This window comes from Phaseolus vulgaris, chromosome 4 (assembly GCF_051622355.1).
Source record: "Phaseolus vulgaris cultivar YP4 chromosome 4, ASM5162235v1, whole genome shotgun sequence".
NCBI lineage: Eukaryota > Viridiplantae > Streptophyta > Magnoliopsida > Fabales > Fabaceae > Phaseolus > Phaseolus vulgaris.
The window spans coordinates 14919712-14941845 of record NC_143501.1 but is presented as its reverse complement, the minus strand read 5'-3'; the positions used below and the strand labels follow the sequence as shown (position 1 = coordinate 14941845).

The 22134-nt window shown below is 33.0% G+C and overlaps 1 protein-coding gene across 2 annotated transcripts; it reads right to left on the bottom strand.

The window, feature by feature from the left end:
* Positions 1–15743: 15743 nt before the first annotated feature.
* Positions 15744–21222, bottom strand: LOC137837322 (glucan endo-1,3-beta-glucosidase 3). Of its 2 annotated transcripts, none has more exons than XM_068646301.2 (4): positions 20864–21222; positions 17210–18463; positions 16319–16346; positions 15744–16117 (listed from the first exon to the last, which is right to left on the bottom strand). In XM_068646301.2, exons 1-4 carry the CDS (start codon positions 20916–20918, stop codon positions 15967–15969), a joined length of 1488 nt encoding a protein of 495 aa, XP_068502402.1. In that variant the 5' UTR covers positions 20919–21222; the 3' UTR covers positions 15744–15966. The 2 variants fall into 2 exon arrangements, with proteins under 2 accessions (XP_068502402.1, XP_090158030.1); XM_090301904.1 differs by lacking the exon at positions 20864–21222 and adding an exon at positions 19532–19658.
* Positions 21223–22134: the final 912 nt, after the last annotated feature.

The window sequence follows — 22134 nt, the reverse complement described above, 5'->3', positions numbered from 1 at the left end:
CTTGAGAATCTCTTTACAATACTTTGATTGGCATAGAAACATTCCAACCTTTGTTTGCTTAACCTGCAATCCAAGAAAGAAAGACAATTCTCCCATCATGGACATTTCAAACTCACATTTCATTGCAGCCACAAATTCTTCACACAAACTATCTTGTGTAGCACCAAAGATGATGTCATCAACATAGATTTGCACAAGGATAATTTCAGAATTTGACTTTTTGATGAAGAGAGTCTTGTCAATCATTCCCCTTTTATAGCCATGAGACAGAAGGAAGTTGCTAAGCCTTTCATACCATTGCCTTGGAGCTTGCTTCAGCCCATACAAAGCCTTTTTCAGCTTGAAGACATGACTAGGATATTGATGATCTTCAAAGCCCGGTGGTTGATCCACATACACTTCCTCATTGATGTAGCCATTTAAAAAAGCACTCTTGACATCCATTTGAAAGAGTTTAAATCCACTCATACATGCAAAAGCCAACAGCAACCTCACAACCTCCAATCTTGCAACAGGAGCAAAAGTTTCACCATAATCAATTCCCTCCTCTTGATTGTAGCCTTTGGCAACTAGCCTTGCTTTGTTCCTTGTGATCACACCATCCTCATCCATTTTGTTTCTGAAGACCCACTTTGAACCAATGATGTTCATCTCAGCTGTTTTAGGGACAAGAAACCATACCTCATTCCTTGCAAACTGATTCAACTCTTCATGCATAGCTTCAACCCATTTTTTATCCTTGAGAGCTTCATCAATTGACTTTGGTTCTATTTGAGAGACAAAAGCAGTGTGCCTACAGAAGTTTGAGATAGAGCTACATGTAGAGACACCTTTCTTTATCTGCCCAATGATGTTCTCCACTGACAGATCTCTAGGAATCCTCCATTCTTTGGGCAACTCACTCTGCTGCAGAATTTCAATCAGTTGTTTCGAGCAATCAACCGATTGTTTTTTTTTTTTTGCACAGATGTCCAGCTTCTCCAAACTGATGTTCTGCTCATCCTCTTCAGCACTGTTCTTCGAGATTTGAATGCTTTTGCGATCCACTTCATCAAAGACAACATGAACAGACTCTTCTACAGTCATTAGCCTCTTGTTGTAGATTCTGTATGCATGACTATTTAGAGAATAGCCAATGAAGATACCATGATCAACTTTTTCATCAAATTTCCCTAAGTTTTCCTTTCCATTGTTGAGAACAAAACAGCTGCAACCAAAAACTCTGAGGTGATTGATGTTTGGTTTCCTTCCATTGAAGAGTTCATAAGGAGTCTTCTTCAATATTGGCCTTATTAGCACTCTATTCATCACATAGCAAGAGGTGCTAACTGCATCAGCCCAAAAATACTTGGGAAGAGAAGATTAACTTAGCATTGTTCTAGCTAATTCTTCAGGGGATCTGTTCTTCCTTTCCACTACACCATTCTGTTGTGGAGTTCTTGGAGCTGAAAAATTGTGCAGAATTCCCATCTTTTCACAGAACTTGCTGAACTTTTCATTTTGGAATTCACCTCCATGATCACTTCTTATTGAGCCTATGTTGTTGTTCTTTGTATTTTTCAATCTTCTAGCAAGCTTCTTGAATGCAGAGAAGGCATCACTTTTTGATTCCAAGAAGAGAGTCCAAGTGAACCTAGAAAAATCATCCACAATAACAAGAGCATAATAGTTGCCATCAAGGCTCATGGTTCTTGAAGGTCCAAAGAGATCCATGTGAAGTAGCTCAAGAGGTTTTAAAGAAGAAACAAAAAAAAATTATTTTAAAAGAGCCTTTCACTTGTTTCCCCTTCTGGCAAGCTTCACAAATATGGTCATTCTCAAACTTGAGCTTGGGCAGCCCAATCACAAGATCTTTAGATATTAATTTGTTCAGGTGATTCATGTGAATGTGAGCAATTCTTCTATGCCAAAGCCAAGACTCATCATGCTTGGATAGAAGACAACCAATTGAACAAGGAGAAGAGATATCTAAAAGATAAACATTATTGATTCTCTTACCAATCAACATTATCTCTTTTGTGTTGGGAAGACAAATTTCGCAGGAGTTTGTTTTGAAGATAACTTGATATCCTTTGTCACACAATTGACTAATGCTCAGTAGATTGTGCTTTAAACCTCCTACATAGAGAACATCATGGATGACCAAAATATCTTTGTCTCCTATGGATCCTCTTCCTAGAATCCTCCCCTTGTTGTTGTCCCCATAGGTAACGTGCCCTTCTTGCTTAAAGGAGATGCTTAGAAACTTTGATTTATCCCCAGTCATGTGCTTTGAGCACCCACTGTCCAGGTACCATTGTTGCATGCTCTCCTTCAAGGTTTCCTACAAAGAAGATTTTCAAGTACAAAGATTTGGTCCCCTTATAAATGTGGGTCGATTTGGTTTACATTTATCATTTAAACCTTTACAACATTTGGGAATCCACTTCATAAAGCCTCTAGAAACAACATATTTTCTGATTTTACAGAATCTGACAGAATGGCCTCTTTTCATGCAATAGAAGCATGTAACAACCGGTTGTTTCAACAGATCAATCGATTGTTTTTCTGGCAGTTTCGAAAATGACTTTGAAAATCTATCTTGCTTGTTCTGTGGGTTAAAACTCAATCCTGCTTTTCCAAAAACACAGTTTTGAGATGTCAAGACATTCTCAAAGTTGGATTGACCTTTTGAAAGCTTATCCACAATTTTAACAAGATAATGAACTTTCTTTTCAAGATTTTCACAATTTTCACAAATAAGAGTATTACACTTGCAAGAAGAGTTTTTGTAAACAATTTCAAGGTTTTCAAAATCTGTTTTTGAATTTTCCAACTCTTCTTCTAGTGTTTTTACTCTGTTTTCAAGCCAGTTATTCATTCCCTTTAACTGGTTGTTCAAGAGGGCCAATCAGTTAGCTTCTTCATGTGTTTCTTGAAAAGCTTGAAGCAATTGACTATAATTTTCAGAATTTGAGGAGTTAGAGGAACTTACACTGCTTGAATCATCTTCCGTTTTGGCCATGAAGTAGAGGTTGAGGCTTTTTAGGTTTTGCCTCCTTTTCCTTCGTGCTTGTCTCCTTGTTCTTACTTCCTTTGATTCATTCATGTTCCCATGAGTAGCTTTGAGTGTGTCCCACATCTCTTTGGCAGATTTGCATTTAGATATCCTGAAAAACTCATTAGTATCCAGTGCAGAAGCTATTATGTTTTGAGCAGTACAATCAAGCTTGGCCATCTTACATTCTTCATTGGTTCATTGGGACCAAGGTTTTGCAATAAAAGATCCATTCTTTTTAATCTTTGGAATGAAATGGCCATTTTCGATTGAATCCCAAATTCCTTGATCAATGGATTCAACAAAGATTTTCATTCTAGCCTCCCAATACTTATAATTCAAACCACAGAATAAAGGTGGTTTGTAGATTGAAGCACCTTCCTCGAAAGATAGTTTTCCAGCCATCGAAAAAGATTTTTAGATCAAACTTGAGTATCTTTCAAGTACCAAGCTCTGATACCAATTGTTAGAATGTATGACTTTAAACTAGAGGGGGGTGAATGGATTAAAGAGGGTTTTCACAATCTTTTTAGTCTAAAATGAAATTCCTTTGAGAAAACATGATTCAGAATTCAGTTTGCCAAAAACACAAAGCAATTTAGCACAGCACCAGAAAAACAATCGGTTGTTTCGCAGAAACAATCAGTTGTTTATACCAGTTAACAAATATAAACTGAAATTAAAGAGTTTAAGGGATAGAGAGATTGCACACACAGTTTATACTGGTTCACTCTTAAACCAAGAACTACATCCAGACTTCCCAGAAACCACTGGGGGAATCCACTAAGCAATCAAACCTAGATTACTTACAAACACTACCAAAGAAGTGACCTTGATCCCCTCAAGACACACACTTCCTTTGGCTCAGCACATACACCACCAAGAATGCTGATCTTGACAACCTCAAGAGCACACAACACTTCTCAGCCTTACACAACATAGTTTACACAAAGTACAGAAGGATTACACTTGTTACAAAATGATCTGAAATCAATACAAGATGAAAATCCTATTCCACTCTTTCTTGATCAAAGCAATCTCAAAGCAATCTTTCAACTCTTCAAAAGCAAAATCAGTGAAAAACTCAAATCTTTTTTCTATGATTAAATCTTAGTTGTTTGTTACAAAAGCTTAACTAACTATTTATTGCTTTCAAAGACTGGTCAAAGCATTTAAAACTGGAGCGCTTTCAGTTATAAAATCATTTAAAGCTCAGTCAAAGCACAAAATAGTTTTTTGTTATGGTCCCAAAACAAACAATCGGTTGAATGCTCGAATCAATCGGTTGTTTTGGTTTGACAGCAAGTCAACCATCAAATACAGTTTTCAACCTTTCTCAAAACACTTAAGTATAAAACAATCGGTTGTTTCGACAAAACAACAGGTTGTTTTTCACTTAGTTTTTAAAACACTTTCAATTAAAAAGGTTTGAGAATGCTTAAGCTTTGGATTCAATCAAGAGTGGATTAACACAAATAATCTACCCAGATCCTATTTTAATACACCTCAGCAACAACAAGCACATCCAGCCTTCCATCAAACTCAAAGGATTTGGATTCTTCAAAGCTTGAACACACTTGATTCAACATAAAGTTGTTTTGATATTTGAACTAAAATATGATTTATTTATATTCATTTACTTTGCTTAAGGACAAATAAGATTTTAGGTTGGAGGGAGTTGATAAGTCCCATAAATAAAAAATATTTCATATAAAAAGATAGACACTTATGAATTTTAATTGATAAAATAGCTATAGTTCAACCCTTAATTTAGGAATTTGAACCTTTTTACATATTTTTTGTTATAAGATGAATGGGAACGATTTATTCCTAAATCTGTGTTAATTTCATAATTTTAGGGAAAATGGAGATAAAAGGGCTAAAGGAGAAGGGAGAAGATGGAAATGGAAAGTTGCTACATTGGAACTGTCCAAGGCTTGCTTAAGCGAGTTCACACCAGTCAAGTTGAGTTTTTTCTCGTTAAACTCACTTAAGCAAGCAATATCTCGCTTAAGCGAGATGTCACTTAGCCCAATTCCAGTTAGGTTAAATAGAAGGCATGGGGCATAACCCTAGAGATCATTGGGAGAATAGAGAGAGATAGAAAACCCTAAAGGAGGCAATCGTCAAGAAGAAACGTCTTACACCTTCTTTTCTTGCTTTCCATGCTTGTAATGGCCAACATGAGTGACTAATTCTTATGTATTGAGGTGATATTTATTTATAATATTATGTTCTTGATTGATGATTGATATTCTTATTTTATTATTAAAATTTGAATCTTGATTCATGATTTTGATAATTAGATTTGATTGAAAATTAATTCTAAGTATTTGACCTAAATGATAATGCTTAACATATTTGAATGCTATGAATAGATTTGCAACATTAATTGTTTTATAACATTTGTTATTAAGGATAAGGACTTTTTATAAATATACGAGGACTTGATATTTAGGAGACTATCTTAATAATTTTGTATACGAAGAATCAATATGAATGATTTTTATATATGCATCAATGTCAATCAAGATGGAATGTTATACGTTTTGATTCATTGAAAATGCAAACAAGTGAGAAGAATGAACCCTAATCCCAATTTTCCCAATTGACTCATCACAATCATTTACTTTGTTTTTATTTAATTTCTTACAAACTCATACACAAACAAATTTCCAAACAAAGTTTTACATATTGTCTTATATTTAGTGAATATTATACTTCAAATTTTAGAATTGTTCCTTGTGGGTTCGATATTCGTCCTTAGAGACAATTTATTACTTTTGATACAATACACTTGCCATAAAATAGTCATCAAAGACATAATTTTTTGTTTATTTCTCTATTTTCTGATTTGTTTGTTCTTTGTTCTTTACCACTTGTCAAGATGATAAAGTACTAAGTACAAACTTTTTTATTGAAAGTTATTTTATTAGTACGACCCTCATGAATGATTTTAGGATCAAACTATTGAGGTCGTTCTACCAAAATATCACAAGCTTCCATTGGTACTTGATCACATATAACTTTTTCCTCGTAGTACCCTATCTTCCACTTGTTTCTTGACTACGATATTCTCATTTTTAAAATTCCAAGGAAGTTTATAAAGCTTAGAGAAATGGTAGTTAAGTTCAACGTTTGAGTCAACCTAGTACTACAGAGACTATAACATCCACAATGAGAGAATAAGTTAGGTCAAAATGTGCTTGAAAATTATTCTTTCTTTGGGATGTACTAGGTTGATAAAGAAATTGTTTCTCATGGGGAAGTTTATCAAAACAAATATTAGCAGTCTCAATATGGTAAATATTTTGACTACGCTTTTCTTTCGTTGTAGGGGGAGATTTATATTGTTTTAGTTTGCCTAAGACTACCCTATTTTTTTTATGTATCCCCCAATTTATTTTATTTTCTCTCTCTTTCTTTTCTTTCTTTCTCCTCTCTTTCTCTTTTTTTTCTTTATCTTCTTTTTCTCTAACAAGAACTTGCAATTTTTCTTTAAACTTTTTATCTTCTACCATATTCTTTTTCTTTTTTTCCTTAAAATTCTAAATTTTTCTTCCAAAATGGAAATTTTAGCATTTCTTTATTTTAAAATTTCTTTCGTCCTTTTACTTAGTTGAGAAACTAAAAGTTTAAATTTTACACTATAGTTAGAAGCTTTATGTTTGAAATATCTTTCTCTCTCAAAAATCTCGAATTCTCCTTAAAGGTAACAAAATGTGATTGTTCTTCAATTCATTCTTTTTCTCTTTGAAGCTCATCTTGTTGCTTCCACAATAGAAGTGACTGAAGTTCCTGAGATATTTTTTTCAAAATTCTTTTTGAATCACTTCCAATGTGGTGAGAAAAATGTCTAGACATTTTTAAGATTGTATTAAAAGAGTTTATCAAAGAAGAAAATAAGTTAGCACATAAGGTAGGTTCCTAGGAAAGAGAGGTGGACCACTATGGATCACTTAAGTACCAAGTCTTTCATTAGCCAGACCCTATCCAAGTATACTTCACAAACTTATTCTAGTGAAAAACACTAAGAACACAATGAAGATTTCAACTAAAAAGAAAAATAAGAAAAGTCTAAACACTCTACAAGTTTATTACACACAAAAACTAGACGAATTTCCTAAGGTGAGGCTTGTTGGAACTTAAAACCTTCAAGACACACTCACCATCTACATGTTCTATTTAACAAGTAATTAAATAAAATTCTTTAAGAGATGGAAGAACATCAAAGGCTCTTCAAGGACACCTAAAGATTATAAATGGTCATTTACAAAGAATGAAAGAAAAATCAACAAATGAAACATCTCTCAGTCTCTCTCTTTTGGTGTTTTCTCTCTTCTTTGCCTTGCACTTGATGCTTCCTCTTAGGGTGTTAATCCTTGACAAAGCCTCATATGTCCCTTAATGTGCTACCAAGTGAATAGGCTTCACCAATCACAATAAAATTCCACTAAAAGATGATTAATCCACTCCAAAAGAGATCAAGAAAAATGAAACACAAGAAAAACTCAATTTGGATGGACAACTCAAGAGGATTAATGATGAGACATACTCAAGAATTTAGAAGAAATAAACAATAAAAAAAAAAAACTAAGGCAATGAAAGAGAGTAGGCACTTCAAAAGAAATTAACCAGGATAGGAAAGACAGTAGAATTGATTACAAAAACAAAACAAAGCTAGAACAAAATTGGTAGTGGTCATCCATAATTTATGTAAAATGTTCTAGATATAATTTTTCTATGAAATTTTAAGCAGATATATCCAACATAGTAAGCATCATGCTAAAAACATTTCAGTTCAAACAGATCAAAGAATTATTTTTAAGAATTCAAAAACTGAGATCAAAATGTTCTCGCTCAACTCCGTTTTTAGCACTGAACGTCCTTGCTTTTTGAGATTTATCATTTTTTTCTATTTGAATTAGGATATGCCTTTTTAACCACAAATCAATAACATATTGAAAATTATAAGTATAAAATTTCATTTGATTTGGATACGTATTTTGGTCACAATAATGTTTTTAAAATTCCATAATTGTTTTCACATAAATCTGGTAACTAAAAAGAAACCTAATGGAACCAAAAGTAGAATTAAACTTTGAATGAAACACCAAATAAACCTAACTCTAAGGATGATTACTAATGATCTAACAACAATCGATTGAACTCAAAAATGTAAAAATAAAAGCACTCAACAACACATTTAACACGGTATATTCATTAAGACTCTAAACAACAAATCAAACGGTTAAACTAGAAATTCATGACATGTAAATACTTAAGACAACATAGAATGGATCTTAAAATGAAAACTAAAAAATTATGAAGTATTTGTAATTTTGTGTAAATAGTTTCAGATAGTGTTTCTGGAAACTGTGGTGTTGCTAAGAGTGTTGTGTGTTCTTGAGGGGTTCAAGATAAACATTCTTGGTGTGGTTTGTAATCTGGTTTTGATTTCATAGTGAGTTCTCAGTGGTTAGCTGAGGACTGGATATAACTATTGGTTAAGAGCAAACCAGTATAAATCTCTCTGTATGAATCTTTCTTTCCTTACCCTGATAAATTGTTTTATATATTGTTCTGTGTATTCTACTTCATTAAAAAACTAGTTGTTTCAATAAAACAACTGGTTGGTATTTCTTAAAGAACTATTAATCTTCTAAATAAATCAGTTGAACAGATAAATCAATTGATTGATTTAACTGATCTTTTCCCTCTACTTCCAATATTTGGGAAAAAAATTCACCCCCTCTTGTTTAGGCCATACATTCTAACATTTTTAATGCTTCTTTCTCACTTGATTTCGTCTTTGATTGCAATGACTTTATGAGTATTCAATCCTTTGCACAAATCTCACTCTGCAATAACTTCAATTTGTTAGAATGTATGGCTTTAAACTAGAGGGGGGTGAATGGTTTAAAGAGGGTTTTCGCAAACTTTTAAGCCTAGAATGAAATTACTTCGAGAAACACTTGAATCAGAATTCAGTTTGCCAAAACACAAAGCAAATAAGCACAGCACCAGAAAAACAATCGGTTGTTTCGCAGAAACAATCGGTTGTTTCACAGAAACAATAAGTTGTTTATACTAGTTCACAAATATAAAAACTGAATTTAAAGAGATTAAGGATAGAGAGAATGCACACAGAGATTTATACTGGTTCACTCTTAACCCATAGCTACATCCAGTCTTCCCAGAAACCACTGGGGAATCCACTAAGCAATCAACCCTAGATTACTTACAACACAACCAAAGAAGTGACTTTGATCCCCTCAAGACACACACTTTCTTTGGCTAAGCACAACACCACTAAGAATGTTGATCTTAATCCCCTCAAGAACATACAGCATTTCTCAGCTATACACACAGAGTTTCTTTCAAAGTACAAAGGATTACACTTGTTACAGAAAATATCTGAAATCAATACAAGATGAAAATCCTATCTCACACTCTTTGATCAATGCAATCTCTAAGCAATTCTCAACTTTTTCAAAAGCTCAATCTATGAAAAACTCAAATATGTTTTTCTATATTAAAACAAAGTTGTTGTTTGTTACATAATCTTAACAAACTATTTATTGCATTTAAAGATTGGTCAAAGCATTAAAAACTGGAGCGTAAATAGTTAGAAAATCATTTAATGCTCAGTCAAAGCACAAAACAGTTTTTTGTTATGGTCCCAAAACAAACAATCGGTTGTTTGCACGAATCAATCGGTTGTTTTGGTTTGACAGCAAGTCAACCATCAAAAACAGTTTTCAACCTTTCTAAAAACACCTAAGTATAAAAAATCGGTTGTTTCGACAAAACAACAGGTTGTTTTTCACTTAGTTTGAAAAACACTTTTCAATTAAAAGGTTTGAGAATGCTTATGCTTTGGATTCAATCAAGAGTGGATATATACAATTAATCTACCCCATATCCTATCTAAAGACAGCTCAGCAACAACAAGCACGCCCAGCCTTTTATCAATCTTCAAAGGGTTTGGATTCTTCAAAGCTTGAACACACTTGGTTCAACACAATTTTCCCGTTAAACAGTTTTTTAGGAACCTTCTGATCTTGATCTTTTCAGTGTGTCTTGAATATGTTTGAATTTGAAATTTTTCTCTAATGATTCAAATATATCTATTTAATCTTTTCTTCAACTTAGAATTGCATGTGTCCTCTTTCCATATGTGTTCAGACAGTCAATTAGGATTGTGCATTCTTCTCATATTGTTATGTGTTAGAGGCTACTTTGGGTAACTTTGAACTTATATTCTTGTTGCATCTTGATCACATTTTAGCTCTTCAAATCATTCCTTGGAGTTTATATAAATCCCATTGCTACACTTGAGCACTTTATCCAAAAATCTTGTTAGGTTGAATCTTCAGTCTCCCTTGATTTTCACAATGAGCTCTGCAACTTGATTGATTGGAAATTCCCTTATTTATGCTTTTCTTCATTCTCTCTTCATCAATGTAATTTATCGTTAATGCTTGATGAATTTGGCCATTGCACTTGATTGTGTAAGTCACTCTATTCGGCTTGATCATTTGGCTGTCAAATGCTTTAAATGGAAACTCTTAATATGATCTCTTGTCGCGTCCTTCATTGAGAGTTATATTCCTGTGAATATATTATGCATAAGATATTCATTTAATTGTATAAATATACCATTGAAATATCATTTATGAATTATCAACAATTATCTCTTAATTCCAATTCAAAGAATAATATTTCAATTTGTTTCTTAATCTGTAATTAAATTAGTCGTTGTTAATTAATAGAAATTGAAACATTTAAAAATATTTGAAAAAAATTTATTTATATTCAAATATATTTGCCTTTCAAAAGGAATTATAAACCAACATTATCTATTTAATACAGTTTAAAATAATATGTATCATAGAATATTAACTTGATTTTCAAGTAAATGTTGTTTTTTCTCAAGTCCATTTAAAGCATATATATTTATCATTTCAGCATGCTCTTAATTTATCTTTAGAATCTTATTTGAAAAATATTGTATGTTATAATTTCATTCATCAAATAAGTTCAAAGATTAATTCACACAATTTAAGGAAGACGTTCTAAATAATATGAAGGTTAAGGATAAACACTTCCTTATGTGATAGATCGTCTAGCATGTGTGTTCTTTGTGACGCTTGTTTGTATGGACGTTTAGTGTGTTAGGCTTCGTCAGACGCTTTGCATAGACCATTTGGTGTATGTGTCTGCTCTTTGTAAATGCATTTTATCATGAGCCTTGTGACGTTTGATTGTACATATCATTTCACACATTGTTTGACATGTTCTTCTAACAAGTTCTTATTGTTGAACAAGAGCTTTGATGTCTCCAATGTTGAAGATGGTTGGTGCCCCTTCAAGATTGTGTTTGATGAAGACTTGTATGTAGTGTTTGATGAAGACTTTTATGTCCTTTCCATGTATTTGTGCTTTGCTTTAAGTATGTCTTAGTTAGTGCTTAGAGGTTGTCTAAGAGTGGGCTTTTTGCTGAGTAACTCACCTCATAACCACTGGCCATGTGATAAGAACAAGCATAAGTTTTCTTAAACTGTTTTTCACATGTTTTACAAAAAACACGTTTACTGCAGAAAAATAAATCTGTTCTTTTCTAAATAAACAGATTCTTTTTTACACTGATGCTTTGGCTATGTCTTGTGAAAATTAGTTTTTGTGCATCAGGTATTTTGACTAAGTCTTCTACCTTTCAAAACGACTGAGTTTTAAATAGTTAAACTTTCTCTGTTTTCGTTTTGAAAAATAAATTTGTTCATCTGTAAATGAATAGATTCTTTTTCTCTCTGGTGCCATGACAAGCTTAAACGTTTTCAGTTTTATCTCTGCACCAGAATGGTTGACTAAGTCACCTCACTTAACAGATTCTCTAACTGCTTTTTGAAAATAAATCTGTTCATTTTATTTTCAATTTGTTCATTTTATAACAGCTTTAACTGTTTTTCAAATATCTGTTATAAGTTGGTTCTCTATAAAAGGCAAACTTGTTTTCTGAGTTAAGTATCAATTCAACAGTTCATACATTTTGCAAAAAAACGAGTTTTACAGCAGAGAATCAAAGGTTTACAAAGGATTAGCATTTGTTCTTCAAAGATTTCGAAAATTACAAAGTGCTTGTTCTTGGTTTGGTTCCAAAAGCTTGGTGTGAGGTGCAGCTACTGTTCTAGCAATCTTGCCTACTGGTTTAAGGCTGATCTTTGTTACCTCAATCAGGTGTAGTCGTTTTACTTCTTATTACGTGTAATAGTTTGGTTGAATCCTCTTCTTGATAGGTGTTCTTGGAGAGTGGATGTGTGTGTGTGAGTGCTGAAATAGGTTTTTTCAGCAAGGGTACCTAAGTTCTTGTAGGTTTCAAGAACAGTGGGAAGTGTACTTGATTGTACTGTGTTTTAGTGATTTCCACCTGTTGTTGGTGAAGACTGGATGTAGCTCAGGTTGAGTGAACCAGTATAACTGCTTGTGTTCATTCTCTCTCACTCTCTGCAATTTCGTTTCTGCATAATTGATAAAACAGCAAAGAAATAAATCTGTTCAATTGAAAATAAATCGGTTCTTTCTGGGCACTGTGCATACTGTTCTTGATTTCTGAAAGAGGTGTTTGAATCTGATAAGAACATATATAATCTGCTAAAAACCATTAGAACAGATTGACTGTGATAGGCTGCTCAAGAAACTGTCAATGCTATTAATTGAACCTTAAACAAATTGCTTAAAGTTGAAGCTTGCTGTTCTGGGATTAATTGTTCTTGATTTCTGAAAAACTGTTTGGTTTCAATAAGAACACTGATAATCTGTTAAAGGCTAATAAAACAGGTTATGTGTAATAGATTGTCTCACTAATTGGCAAGCCCTTAACTGAACCTAAATCACACGAATTGGAATTAAGGTTTGCTGTTTTTGTGTTACACTGCTTTTCAATCTGATATCTGTGTGTGTGCATCTGGAAATTTTATCTGCATAATCTTGTGATTAACCTTGCTGAATTAAAAGCTTTTCAAACAAAAACAGTGCTGAAATAAATCTGTTCATTTTCACATAAATCGATTTATTTTCTGTAAAACTGTGTTGAACACTGTTTCTGCGAGAAAGTTTTAAAAGGTCAATTCACCCCCCCTCTTGAACTTTGGCACTATTAAACCCAACATCCAAATCTCTATGGATTTCTTGAAGACTTGATGTAGCTTGTGTGTGTGTGTTCTGAATAGTTTGAATTGTAAATTCACTCTTAGTTAGGATTCAAAGTTGGTTTAAATCAAATCCTTTTGAAAAAAAAAGTGTTTTACAAAGAAGTGGAAAAACAACCAGTTGTTTTATCGTTCCAATCGGTTTTTTGACACTTAGTGTTTTTTAAACAAGTTTGACAAAGCTTAAATTGGTTGACTTTGTTGTCAAGCCAATTCAATCGGTTGTTTCGACAATTCAACCGATTTTTTTTTAAATCTCTAACAGAATCTGTTAAGTTTGGTAAATATGTTTTAATTGATTCAAAATTGTTTTGGCTCCTTCATTAAATGTTTTTTACTACCTTTTGAAGTTTAAATAGGTTGTTTAACACTCCTGGTAGTAATAATCAGAGATTTCTCCAAGATTTACATCAAGCTTTGTTTGAACTTGCTAAGAGTGGAATAGGATTGTAGTGTAATCTTTTGTGATTCAATCTGTATCAGGTCTAATCTTTCTTTATTCTCTTTTGATCTGTATTTATGTAAAGAATTGTGTTTCACAAAGTTAGAGGGTGTTCTGATTTGTGGTGTGTTGTAGTGCCAAAGAAAGTGTGTGTTCTTGAAGGGTTCAAGATCACTTCTTTGGTGTGTGTGTGATTATAATCTGTGGTTGATTACATAGTGAAATACTCAGTGATTTCTGGGGACTTGATGTAGCTCTTGGTGTAAGAGTGAACCAGTATAAATTTGTTTCTGTGATTCTCTCTTTCCTTAATCTCAATTATATTTGTTTTAAGTTGATTTTATAAATTGGTGATAAAAACAACCAATTGAATCGCAAAAATAACCGGGTTGATTTTTTGGAAATCAACTAAAACAGTTTTGTAACTTGAGCATTTTCATTCCTTGGGCTTTGAATCTTCGTTGGCTTTCTCCATACCTTCAAAGTTTGTGAAAAACAATTCACCCCCCCTTCTTGTTTTAGGCCTACAATTTTATCACTTTGTTATCGTCAAAACGCAAATGCTTTTGTAATGAGATCATTTGCTGGGTATGAGATTATCTACTTGGTTTCATCCTGCACCTCCATGGGGATGGTGAAATTATCATTTTCACCTTCGTCTTCACTCTCGTACTCATAAGGCCTCCCATTGGAACTTTTTTCCTCCCAGCCATGTGTTCAAGCTTCATGATCTAGAATACAGGTGCACAATCCGAAATACAAAATTTTGTATTTTGGATTGCGTAATCCAGAATATAAAATTTGTATTATGGATTATGCAATCCAAAATATAAAATTTGTATTTTGAATTGTGTAATACAAAACACAAGTTTTGTATTCTAGATTGTGCAATATGGAATGCACAAAATCACAAGTGTTATATTTCAAATTCTGTAATCCAGAAAGTTTTCGAATTCCACAATCCAAAATTGAAAAAAGAACATAGATTCATAAGGGTATTTTTGGGAATTACAGAATTATGGGGTCTAGGAATAAATTATGAGGGTGAAAGAAGAAATTCTTAAACAGTTATCATGGCAGTCATTTGACAAATTGGTGAAATATGCTCATTTCTTAGCCTTAAGTCATCCTATAAGAGCAACTAATGTGGCAAGTTCCTTAATGAATTATCAGATAATCACTAATAGAGATCCTATATTCATGAATGACTTGTTTAAGCTCCATGGGGTAGAGTTGTTTAGATCCACTGCTTTTCACTCTCAAACAGATAGAGAATTGAAAACCTTAAACAGAACTGTGGAGGGTTATCTAAGATGCAGTACTGGAGATAAGCCTACAAAGTGGGTGGATTATTTGAGTTATGCAGACTACTGGTACAACACCAAGTTCCATGCAACAACTGAAATGACCCCGCTTGAAGCATTATGTGCGTCATGCACCAACCATTAGTTCTCCCCTTCTTGTTTCTATTGTGCAAGCAGTGCACTGTATAGTGAAATACAAAGAAGAGATTGCTATGGCTGCTGCAGAAGAATTAGCAAAAAGCACAAGTAAGGATGAAGCATTATACTGACAAAAGAAAAAGAAAAAGGACTTTGCAGTTGGGGATTGGATGCACTTAAAGATCCAACCTCACAGACAACATTAATGCCTATGCAGCATTCCACAAATTGGCTGATAGGTACTATGGGCCATTTCAAATTTTGGAAAAAATTACACACGTTGCTTATAGGTTAGAACTACCTGAAATAGCAAAATTCATCATGTTTTTCACATTTCCTTATGAAGAAACACCATCGTGAAAGAAATGTGTAACATCCATACTGTTCACACGGTTCTTTTGAGTAGAGGCAAGAAAGTGAGTGAAGAATGATATGCAATTCAACCTTTAACAAAACCAAACTAATTACTAGTTCGTATATAAATAAATAATTTAATATATATATATATATAGACACAGACACACATGTGTATAATTATCTGTTTTACTATTATACCTAATCGATCCAAGTTTTAAAATATTCATTATTAAAAAAAAATACTCCTAACCAGGTAATTCCATAACGGTTTAAATAAATTATTGTGGTTCGTTTGTACAAAAAATGAATAAAAAACTCACGTTACAATTGCCAATATACATTTTGACCAACCTCATCACCCTTTAAATTCTCTTCATGAGGAACACAAAATTGGGTATGCAGCAATCTTATAGATGGTAGTTGAAGAGTGTCACCATTAAGAAGACTCAAATGCTGAACAGGTTAATGTGCCTAGTTTTACAAGACAGCTACACTCAAAATTAAAGTAAGAATCAGAGAGCTTGTTAAAGATCCACCATTGTAATACTGTGATAAGCACCCTGAATTTGTTGAATTGGTAGATGGAGCCAGTTCTGTGCCATTTATGCTGCTACCATTTTTTCCATAACTATCAATAAATATAGACACAAAAAAGTGATAAGAATATGCAACATTAAATTTTCAGCTTTTTGTGAAGAAATGAGAACTGGAAACTGAAAAAAAAAGGGACCACTAATGTGTCAGGCAAAAGAGTAGGCAACTGGTACATACAATCAACAAATGAAGTTATATCAGGTATATAGATATCTACATGAGTTTGAAATTATACCTTCCAGGAAATATACAGGAACCATGACCTGTGACGATGAAAATAAAATAAATCAGTTATGTTAAAATGTATAACGACTTAAAAATGAGATTTGTGCATGCCGGGTTTTTTCTTATGTGTAACAGAACAGATATGAGCCAAATGGAAATGGTCAACAAAGGGAAAAGCTGCAAAAATAGCAGTAAGTAAAATGGTAAAAAAGTATTGACAACTTTAAGAGATTTTGTACCAAATGAGGTAAAAGAATGCTATCACGTACGTTTAAGTAACTAGAATTAAAGTAACCACTACTAGAATTTCTTAATGCTAGTGACTATTGGTAGCCAAACACACTTAATATCTTTTCAAGAAAATAAAAAGACACAGAAAATGGACATATCATGGCATCTATAATTTCAAAGATGGTTTTGAGACAATCTAATGATATTTGAATTTTACAATCTTACACATCTTGCATAAAATACTTTCCCCCAAATAATACTATAGGAACTTGGATATTACGTGGTGTGTAGGTCTCAAATCAAGTAGTATGAGATGTTTAGTAGAGTATATAAGTGTTTGATTCTCCTCTCTTAATAGTTAGACTGAGGGTTGGTTTCCCAAATACTTGGGTACTAATCATAACAGAAGTTTATCAAAATTTAAATTGCTTGTACCTCCATCATTCATTAAATCTAGTTATGTTGTGTTACATATGCAAGGGTACCAAGTGTAAGCTATAAGTGCTATCGAGAGTTTCTATACTGGAAAAACACAGCTTTTTCCAGAAGCCAGAATAAGTACTTCTAACTATGTCTACACTTGTGATGTAGTCCCTTCAATAAATGTATTGATACTTTTCTATCCCACAATGTAGATATGAGTTATAAGTTAAATGTAAAGACTCCTTACTTGGATTTGTAGTGGTGACAGAGGCAACTCCTTTGAAATCACAGGTCCCAGCAGATTTAGCCATCTGCTGATAATAAGCATTGATAGCATATGTAGCATGTGCAGCTACATTATTTGGATCATAACACGGTTGACCCTGCAGCAATGACGAACAATCCACCTTCCCCGGTCCACAAGCCCAATCAAGTGCAGCCTGAAGCAACTTAGTATCTGCATTACTCTTGGCAACACAAAAGGTTTGGTTTGTTGTGTCATTTGCAAATACAGTACCAGCATTAGTCAAGTGCAAGGTATACACTGGAGCTCCATTAGCATAAAACAGCCCCCAGTTATTCTCAGACACTGGACCTGTTCTCAAGTCTTCATTATAAAGCTCATAAATATAACTGCTAATTGCAATACCAGGTTGCTTAGGAGTTCCACTATTGTTAAGGACGTGCCTGATCAAGTTACTATTGTAAGTGCTAGCATTATCAATAGTTGCATCTGGCTCGGACGAATCTCCTTTGGAGGGCCATCCTGACTCGGTAACTAAAATAGGGATGTTGGTAAAGTTCAAATATGACATTGCAAAATAAGCAGCATCAACAACTGCATCAAAGACATTAGTATAATGCAGAAGGGTGTTGGAATCAATAGCTTCTTTATTTGGAGGCAAGGGCCGGAACAAAGCATAGTCTAGAGGGATTACAGCACCGGGTTTCATGAAATCATAATAAGGGTACACATTGAGCATAAGATATGAACCTGTTGATTGCAAAAATTTGAGCAAGGGAACCATGACAGGATCCCAAGATTTATTAAAAAATGCCTGAGAAGGTGGGAAAGAGTTAACCATGACAGAAGAAGAGTGTGGAGTGGAGACTTTGATTTGCTGATCAAGATTGGCTGCAACTAGAGCAGCTTGAAGGAATTTTAGTGCTGAGACTAGGACAGGAGCTGCATTGGTGAGTGATGTTAGGACTTCAGAACCAACTGCTATGGCAGTAATGTTGGTAGCAGGGACATGAGCAATGACATTGCGTGCAACCCAATTGGCGGCGGTGGCATTGGACTGACCAATGCCGAGAAGCTGGTCATTGGGAACAGAAACAATTACACGGATTCCTGTGTTGGCAAGTGCACGAAGCATGGCTCTGTCAGCATCATATAGTCTAACATGTTGAATACCTTGAGCCTTAAGAAGGGTCACAACCTCTGTTGGACTTGGCATGTTAGTCACATCTGTACCAATGTTGACACCAATAAAAGCATCTGCAGAGAACAACAACAAATGAAGCCTTTCATTTTCAGAGCAGTGAGTCAAAGTTACCACATGATAATGATGAAATAAAACAATGAATTGAATTTATAATAAGTAATGCAAATGCAGCACCACCCAAATGAAACAGAAAGAGAAAATGCACTTGTCCATGTTACAGCAAATCTAAAGATGTAAAATGATTCCTTTTCTTGGTCTTCCATGATTTCAAACACGTAGCTCTTACATGGCCAGTTGGTCATATAAATCATTAATTAAAATTTATAGCAAATCAAGAAAATGCAGTTAGATTTTCATTTAACTTTTAACATACGGATGCCAAAGCCGAAAAACAACCTTCAGAAACAAACAAAAAAAAGAATTAGTGGGAGAATAAGCAGTGTGGTGTGGGTGTGCTAAGAGATAGTTTTTCCTCCCATAATAGTTTGTTTACTTGCAATATTAAAAAACATACACAAATTGCTCATTATACTCGGCACCTTCCCTGCAGAAAGAAAATTATATAAAAACGAAAAATTCAATTAATAGCCTTGTTAGCAAAGACTAACAATGAAAGAAAATCACTTTTAAGAACACATTCACATTGAAACAAATTCATAGATATGTCAAAAACATAACAGATCTCCCTATTGATATAACCAATTTGATAATTTAATAGTACTACTATGCTACTAGTCCCTAATGCTATTCCATGGATTGCTAAGATATAAACTATGCTCACATGGCAGCAATTTTTAACTGCAAGTAAATTAGGCAACTGATCCATAACTCTAGGTTTTCAATGTGCATTGCCAGTATTTAATTTGTTGTTTGGTGCAACAAGAATATTCCAGCCACAGAGCATAACCTTGTTGTAAAATAGCTTTATACCAAAAAGTAATAAAAAGGAAATCTCAAACAACCACTTTCAGGCTAGTTTTTTTGTTGGTAATCAGTGACACAATCAGCTGACCAGAGGGATAATGTGTGCCACAAATATAAAAATATTACAATCCATGAAGTGTACATTTTTTAAGAATATGGGGAATTATTCAATTGTTTTAGAATCCAGGCCAATTTACCTGTCTACTTGTGAAGACAGCCAGCTATACATTTAGCTATAATTTTCAGCCCCACAAGTAAGACAGCTAGAAAAGAACAGTGAAGAATTAAATCCTTCCACAGTTTATCTTACAGCCAAAATACTGCAAGAACATAAAGAAGAAATCTTAAGAACAAAATGAATGTTAATTTACATTTTTCAGATTAAATGCAGAGGTTAGAATGATCCATGGTGTACTTTGATTATCAACTCTTATGGAAACTAGAGCTAAATGTTAATTCTAGCATGCTTTATTTAGCTTAATTGTAGAGAAATGATCACTTATTTTTCAAAAGTTTTCTGAAAAATTTAAAGCAAATAAGAGGGTCTGTTTGAATAACCTTTTTGTTCTCTAAAAATAAAAAGAATCAGACAGGGGCCTGGAAAGTGGATCAAACATGTTCAAAATAGTTACTTTTTCAAATAAGTTGAAACAAATATTGAGTTCTATTCACATAAATACTACTACCATTTCTCCCTAAGGGTATATAAGTCCATGACATTATTTTTTTTCACTAAAATGTGGCCAACTGCACCTACAAAAGAACTGTGTGATGAGTTGGGACGCAATGACATTATTCCCAAAATCCCACTAAAAGACAGGAAGGACAGAGAGTAGATTCTACACAAAGAAAAAATATAATTCCCAATCTTTCTATTTCAGCATTGTCATTTTCATGTTACATGCAACAAGGTTAAGCCTTAATAAACAGTAAAGCTAAAAAATTATGATTAGAATAACCACAAGAGAAGCAGAACTGCTGAAAAAGAACACTCCCTTTTTTAAAACACACTCTCTCTTCCTTTTGGTTCTTCTATAGATTGAAATCTATGTCATTTCACTAATCTGTAAATTACACCCATCAAAAGTAAAATGGGACCCACTCATTTAATGTGACTCATGTGAATTTCAGAGTTAAGAGTGTTCATAATGGCTTGTGTTACAGAATGAGTTGCTAATATTCCTCAAGAAGGTTTTACATTCACCACCTATAACAGAGGGAGAGAAATGTAACCCCACATGGAGAATCCTAAGCATGGTAGAAAAAAAAACACAACTTTCATAAGTAAAATGAGTACACTGATGAAAGCATAATGCCCATATAATGCACATATATATAAATATACACACACACAGAGAAAGAGAGAGAAGTCAGAGAATATTACTTAAAAATCATTAGATATATTAAAAAACCATTGAAGAATATTCAAATAGTTGGACAAAGGTGGAGGAATACCCAAAGGAACATGGAAATGGAAACTGAAAATAACTTTAAAGGAAACAAAGAAGGAAGAAAAGAGAAAAACTTACCTCCCAAAGCAGGTACAAATATTGCAAGCAGGTGAAAAATGATGAGAAGAGCCATCAAAGCTTGCTTAGGAAAAGCCACTGTGCTATAAACAGAAAGAGAGTGGTTCTTGTTGTAGTGTGGTGTGATTGCAGAATGGAGAACAATGTAAATGAAGTAGAAAAGTTGGAAGGATGAAGTAGAAGAGGAAAAAACAAAGAAAGATTGCAGCTTTAAGATGGTTGGAAGAGGTGAGAGAGAGAAAGTGGTGAGAAAGAAGAAGAAGATGTTGATTTGAGGTGTGATGTGAGGTAGAGGAAGAGGCTTGTCGTGGTCAAAGCTTTGATGAGGAAACTTGGATTTTGTATGGGTCTTAGCAACCAATGTGTTCTTAAAAAGAGTTCATGAAAAAAATAATATTAAAAGTTGGCAAACTCTAACCAGGAATGTAGTGTATCATATAAAAAGGATTTTATTATTATTTATAGGAATAATTCATTCACTAAAATATGTGTCTTTTGGAATCATTTTTTGAACTCTAAGCTTATTTGTTCTTTATTTTATATTAAATTATTATAATTATTTATAATTTTATTTTAAATAAAATTAAAAACAAAAATTAAGATTAATTTTAAATAATTATAAACTTAATATATCAACATTTCTTTTATATACATTTTTTAAATTGAAATTTTATTTTAATAGTTCACTCTGTTTTATTTATATTGTGATCTATTATAATTGTACTATGTATAGAAAAACAATATAGGTACAGTTGCAAAAATATTAGAGTTTTACTTGTGATTCTGTTTTTGTAAAAATAAAATATTTTTATACTTATATTTTTTAGATGTTTAATTTGTATTTTAAAAGACTATATGTTTTACATAGACTCACTCTTGAGTTTACAGTAAAATATAAAATATATAATTTTGTGAGAGTATTATAATTATGATTTTTTTTAATATTACTCATAAATTCAAAGTAGATAATTATTAATAATATTTGTACGTTACATCATAAAAAAAATTAATGATCTTTATTATTAATTGAATATATTTAATTTTTAAATTTTTTTATATATTATTTTATAAAAATATAAAAAAAACTGTACAAAATTGTTACATCCAAATTTCTGACAGGAAAAGGCTTTGCATGTAAAACTAGTGGGGCACGATTTCTATGAACCTAAACAAACAGATAAAATCTGATTTTTTTTCTTTTAATTTAGTTTATTTCAGAAAAAAAAAAAAAAAAAAAAAAAAACTTCTATTTCATGATAAGGCTGTTAATA